The 6,830-nt window shown below is 36.3% G+C and overlaps 1 protein-coding gene across 1 annotated transcript in view; it reads right to left on the bottom strand.

The window, feature by feature from the left end:
• Window positions 1–3,099, bottom strand: part of LOC106297229 — a 3,248-nt gene extending 149 nt beyond the window's left edge. Inside the window, exons 1-3 of the mRNA XM_013733510.1 lie at window positions 1,816–3,099; window positions 1,600–1,725; window positions 64–1,274 (exon numbers count right to left, since the gene is read on the bottom strand). Of these exons, the coding sequence (XP_013588964.1) occupies window positions 64–1,274; window positions 1,600–1,725; window positions 1,816–3,099 (2,621 nt within the window). The remainder of the gene's footprint in view (window positions 1–63; window positions 1,275–1,599; window positions 1,726–1,815) is intronic.
• Between the last annotated feature and the right edge of the window lie 3,731 nt (window positions 3,100–6,830).

The raw sequence follows: 6,830 nt of genomic DNA, 5'->3' as shown, positions 1-6,830 counted from the left end.
ACCGGTGAAAAAGTATCTGTATAATCAATCCCCTCCTTTTGTCTATTTCCGCATACAACCAACCTTGCTTTGGGACGTTCAACGGTTTCATCGGCATGGTACTTCCACGAGTAGATCCATTGACAGTTAAGAGCTCGTTTGTTGGGTGGAAGAGGTTCAAGATCCCATGTATGTTGTTCGTCTATAGCAGTGTACTCGGATCCCATCGCTCCCTTCCATATGTCATCTTCCATCGCTTCCAAGAAAGTGCGAGGGACAGTATGGGAAGAGATCGAGGCCAGGAAGCTGCGATGGTTAGGTGAGAATTTATGAGAAGATAAGTAATCAGACAGAGGATAGACCGAACCTGAAGATAGCTGTGTAGTGGGTGAAGTTGACGAGAGAGAGAGAGATTGCTCAATAGTTACTGTGTTGACAACATAGTCCTTGAGACGAGTAGACTGAGTTTTCTGTCTGTGACCTCGTCCTAAGGACGTCTCAACTGGAGCAGACGATGTAGGAGGCTCCGTGACAGTAACCTCAATATTGTTTGTCGGAATCATCTCAGCCGGAACTGCAGAAACCGTTTCATTACACACTTCAGTAGATGAATCATTCAGTGCTGCAGTAACTGTTTCATCCAGACTCTGTTCGATACTCTGTTCCTCTGTTACAGTTGCAGTCTCAACATCTTCTGAAGCAGAGTCATTGAATGATACTTCTCCAAACTCTGGTGATATTTCTGGTGTGACAGAGACTCTTCCATTAGACTGATTAGCTAATGGAAATTGATTCTCACTAAAGACAACATCTCGAGAATGGAAGATGACTCTTTTCTCCAAGTCATACAACAGCCAGCCCTTCTTTCCAGAAGGATAGCCTAAGAAGACACAACGCCGGCTCCTAGGCGCAAATTTATCACTAGCATGATTAATATTGTGAGCATAGGCGAGACAGCCAAATACTCGTAGATGCCGAACTGATGGCTCACGACCATATAATTTTTCATATGGAGTTTTACCATTCAATAACTGTGAAGGTGTCCGGTTCATAAGATATACAGCTGCTTTAATACATTCACCCCAATACCCAATAGGAAGATGCGCTTGAAATCGCAGCGCCCTTGCCACATTCAATATATGTCTGTGCTTTCGCTCCACCCGTTCGTTTTGTTGCGGGGTGTAAACACACGAGGTTTCATGATGGATACCATTCTCCAGAAAGAAACGGGTGAGACAAACAAACTCCGTACCATTATCACTTCTTATTGTCTTTATTTTCTTTGAAAACTGTGTCTGCACAAGCGCCACAAAATCTAGTATATGGCGTGAGACATAAGTTTTATCCGGTAAAAGATAAACCCAAACTGCTCATGAGTAGTCGTCTACAATCGTCAAAAAATATCGTGTATGGACCCCATAAATCACAGTGAATTAGATCAAAAATTGCATCAACTTTATTGGAACTATCAGGGAAAGGTTGGCGAGTTTGTTTCGCACGAAAGCACACATCGCAGTCTTTAAAAAAATCACTATTACTACTAACACCAGGAATTAAACCAACAACACGTGAAGATGGATGACCCAACCGGTTATGCCACAAAACTGAGTCCTCGCGAACCTTCGTATGTAGCGATGTTACTTCTGCAATTCCACACAACCGGTAGAGTCCCTCTCTCTCTCTTTCACCCACTCCAGTCAGCGTCTTCGTAGTGCGGTCCTGCAACACCAACATCTTATCAGTAATCTGCCCAACCAAATAATTATCAGTGACCAATTGGCCAAACGATATCAGGTTCGTATCAAATCCGTCAACTAGATAAACATTATAGAGTACTAGTTTGGGATTCAATCGAAATGTCCCTTGCTTGGATGCAAAGACATTCGATCCAGCAGGCAGCTTTACAGAGACTGGAAGTATCGAGTGAACATCCTCCAGTATGTCCAGTCTTTTGGTCATATGATGAGTCGCACCTGTGTCTAAAATCCATTCAATACCATTCATCTTACCACTCAGAGTTTCAGGCTTAGATGAGTTCCCCACCATGTGTTGAATGATCTTCCACTGCTCATCAGAGATGCCACTTAGTCCTTGCCTGTCACTCTCGGTAAGAACAACAGAGGATGGAAGAACCGCCGAGTTAGCTCCCACTATTTGTGTGCTATTTGCACGAGGAGTTCCACCTCGTCCTCGTCCAGAAAAACCACGACCCCGAGCAGGATTTGTACCATACCATTCAGGATACCCCACTATCTTGAAGCACGAGGTTACATCATGTCCCGTACGACCACACACAGAACATTTGCGAGTAGGGTCTCTGTTAGTTGGATGCACCGAACGTGCTCCAGCGCTCCCTTGTTTGTTGTACGCAGGAGGCGGGAGCTGAGAAGCAAAACTCATTACTTGCGTCTCTTGTGTTGTGGTCGCATTCGATCTAATCGTCTCATTCTGCACCACAGTCTGATACACACTGTCAAGGTCTGGTAGCGGGGTTATGGCGCAGATTTGTGATCTGATCACACCATGTACCGACTCATCAAGACCTGATAAGAAATCATGAACTCTTAGTATCTCTCGTTCGTTTTCATGAGCTGTGTTAAGGTCGCATTCGCACTTTCCACAACTACACTGTTTCGAATTCATACATTCCTTTATTCCATCCCAGATCTTCGTCAGGCGCCCAAAGTAGTCGTCCACCGAAGTCCCGTTCTGTTTGCAAGTGGCTAGAGAATTGCGGAGCTGTTGGAGTCTTGCTCCACTCTTCACCGAAAACCTCTTCTTGATTATATCCCACAGCTCTTTTGCAACTTCACGAGTAGATATAGACGATCGTATCTTAGGTTCGATAGTCTGTTTTATCCACCCCACCAATAGATGATTATTGGCAATCCAATCTTCGAGATTTGGCGAGTCAGCTGCAGGTTTGGCTATGCTTCCATCAATGAATCTGAATTTCTTGCGTGAGCTCAAGGCCATCCGCAAGTTAATTGCCCATTCATCATAGTTCGTACCGTTGAGCAACGGGGATGAGATGACGGCACCGGGGTTATCTCCAGATGTGAGATCATAAGGCGAGATTGTTCGCCTCTTAGGTGCTGCGGTTGTTTCCACAAGAGACATCGTGCGCAGAGATTATTGAGTTCGTAAGTAGCGGCTCTGTTTCGTGTATGAAAAAACAGAGGCAGCTGGTAAGAGATCGATATATCAAGCAATAGAAAAGAATTGGATCATATGCTCTGATACCATGACAAGATATGAATTGCTGAATATCAACCCCCTCATTAAGATAACTATGTCAAAGTATATATACAACTAGTTGGTCGGTTACTAAACCTAAACCGTGGAGAAGAAGAACTCCAGAATAGGAAATATTCAAGGAACATATATACACAAGAATATATGGTAATGTTAACATATTATGTCGTAATAGGATTGATGAAGACGGAGATGTTGCAGATGAGTTCCTGGAAGATCATAACTGTAAGACTTTGCCAAAAAGATGCAAACAGCAAGCTGCAAAAGTGAGAGGTTTGGTGATATCTTCTGCTGGGAAACTTCAGCCATTAATGCATTGATATTATATACACCAAGGAGAAAGATTTGCTAATTAGTGTGATTGAACCAGAGAAAGGTTACAATTTGTGTTTCATTTAGCCATCCAATGTTGATATAAATCTATTAGATTCTGGTTGTGGATACTTGAAAACTGAAGATGTTATTCAACTGTGAATTTTGTTTTGACAAAAAACAAACAGGTCAAAAATATTCATAATAAACATGTACGTTTTGTATTTGCAATTACTTCAGTTAAAATAGATTATATAAAATGTGTAATCAAATTTCGGTAAAATGGTTAGACGAAGTATATTAAAATCTAAGGAGTTACATAAATGAACGTTTACATTTAATAAAGTTTTGGTACTTTATTTTCTTTGAACAAGTAAATAAGAATGGACCGATACATGAGCTTATAATGAAATAAAAATAACATAATTTATTTTATTTTAATTAAATTATTTTTTATCCATAGATACCAAATTATTTAAAATATTGTTTATATACCTTCAAATAAGAAATAGATTTAGCTTTAAAATTATCAAATATTTTAAAAATATTACTTATAAACCAAACAACCCTAAATCGTGATTACACTGTTACTTTTCATCTGAAATATTTAAAATTATCTTAGTTTTCCCATAGAACTGAATCACCATGATATTTTTTATCAAAATATTTTATTTATTTTATTTAAATTTTCCCATAGAACTGAATCACCATGTATTTAAAAATATCAGAAAACAGGAGCCAAATCAGAACTAAATTGAACTCAAAAAAAATCTCGGGTTCATAACTTTGTTATCGAGAACAAACTGAAAACTAAAATAATAATAAAAAAAGCTAGACCAAAATTTATAAATAACCCAGCGTTCCCATATCTCTTGAATAAAAAAACAATTATCACAACTGAACCGAAATTGAAAACCAGAAACAAAAAGAACCTGGAATCCGAAAAATGAACAATCATGCCTAACATATTAGTGAATAAGCATACAAATTAATAAGTTTTTCAATATGAAATAATCTCGAGCTTTTGAAAGCGCAGATCAAAATCTAACTTTTCATTAAAGCCCAAACTTGGACAACTACAAACGGTTTTGGAAAACACTAAATCCAAATGTATCCAAAAATGATACGATTTGCAAAAAAAAAAATGGAGACATGTGTTTTTTTTAAACTAGAACTGACACATGTTCCACATATGAAATAGGGTGTCGATACATAAGAAAGCGATATATATATATACACATATATACTCTATATTATTATTTTTTCAATCTATCCCCACTACATGTGGAATCATGTGAAACGACGATGGAAAGCATGAGAAATATACGATAATTTTATGTGACGTTTAAAACAGATTATTTTCAATTGATGAAAATGATTTTAGAACCAGAAGAATGGTCGGTGTTTACATCATATCTTGAAAAAATACATCGGATCAAAGAAGGTTATACATTTTTGGGATCAAGTACGTGCTCCGGACTCAAAATACAAGGGTTGACAAGCTTGCACGAGGTGACGATGTCAACAGTCCTATTTTATCTTTATGGACATAGAGTTCTCTAGTTGATTAGCAGAGTCTTAACCGAATCTGTTCATGCTTATGACAAAAAAAAATTCAACTATATAATTTATGCTTACTTTTAAAAACTAGTAAATTTGGATATAATGATTGACCAGTTAGCTAGGCAGCAAATATTATTGAGATAAATAAATTATGGACAGATTTGACGAAGAAAACGAAAAATAGTAAACAATGATTAAGATTATCTATAATTGTTTCAAGATTCAATATCATACTTTTCATCTTTTAACACTCCATGTCATTTTTTTTAATTTCATCTCATGATTCAACTAACATTCATTTTTTTCACAATACAATTTTTTTTGTTTATTAAAATCTAATACTCTATATTGTTAATTATATTATTTTCCTTTTTAGTTAAATAAACTTAGTAACTATTTATGAAGAATTTAAAATAATATTCTTCTTATAAAAACAGAAATAAATTATTTAATTTTTAATTTTTAAATAATTAAGAGAATGTGGAAATATCAAAAATCTCTAACATTTGACATGTGGTATCGGTGGTTTCCAATTCTTTTCTTATTAAATATGTTGGTTATCTTTATACCAAATATTCCACGTTATCAAATTTTATTTTACAAAAAAAACACATTGTATTGATTCAATTGTTGAATTTTTTATTGAGCACTCCCATTATAAATGACCTAATAGGAATATTTAAAACTTTTAAATGTAATGATTGATTAATTAGTCAACCAAAAGCTGGTTGATTAGGTAAATATAGACAAAAACGAGTAACTAATAGACAATTGAAGATATAAAATTGAACTCGTGTTGGAGCATTGTTCCAATATTTGTTTTTGTTCATTAATCAAGTAATAAAAGTTTTATAAAAAAAAATAAGCAATAGAAGGCGTCATCAATTGTTTGAAGCTTGGACAATGCGAAAATGGCCTCGAGCTTGGCTTTTTTTCCCCAACACCAAAGCAATCAACCATTGCATATTCCTCTATATCGAGTATTGGTTTGTATGTTATCATCGATTTTGTTTTTGCAAAAGGTATTCAATTTAAAAACACAATCTGTTACATGATAATTCTAATTTTTTCTACTTAGAAAAATTTGCAAGAACATTTTCATGACACTGAAACTTCTTACTACAAAAGTGGTAGAGATGAATTATATCTCTAGGATTCGGATAAAACACATCAATTAAACTAAATTTTCCCCACTTGACTGGAAGGCAAGGCATTTAAAGATATACACCAATTTGGAGAAAAAGAAAGAAAGAATTCGGCTATATATAAAAGGAAAAGACCTATACAAGAAGAAGGATATTCACAAACAGTACACGTAAATCGGCACAAGATTAAGTTTTCACAATTAACCTTGTTTTTACCGAGTGATAATCTTTTCCGATATCTAATCCTTTTTAGTTGTAATCGCCTTTTGATCATTTAATAAATGTCTTTCAAATAACACGCCATGAATTCGTATTTTCAACTCGTATATTCCAAATTCAAATTAAAAAATTGGCACCGTCTCTAGAAAAATAAAAAACAACACCAATAAAGATCAACGATGGCTGGAGACGAGTTTACTAGGGAGGGGGTTACCCTGCCGACAAAAGATCTCACCACCATGGTGAAATTGATAAAGGACTTGATGGATCGTCTTAATCAACAAGATGCTGCAAACAAAGTAACCAACGATCGCCTTGATGTCATAGCCGCCGGCGTCATGCTGCCTGCTGCCGACA

Source organism: Brassica oleracea, chromosome C6 (assembly GCF_000695525.1).
Source record: "Brassica oleracea var. oleracea cultivar TO1000 chromosome C6, BOL, whole genome shotgun sequence".
NCBI lineage: Eukaryota > Viridiplantae > Streptophyta > Magnoliopsida > Brassicales > Brassicaceae > Brassica > Brassica oleracea.
Note: the sequence above shows the minus strand (reverse complement) of the source record. Positions and strands in the feature narration are given on the sequence as shown.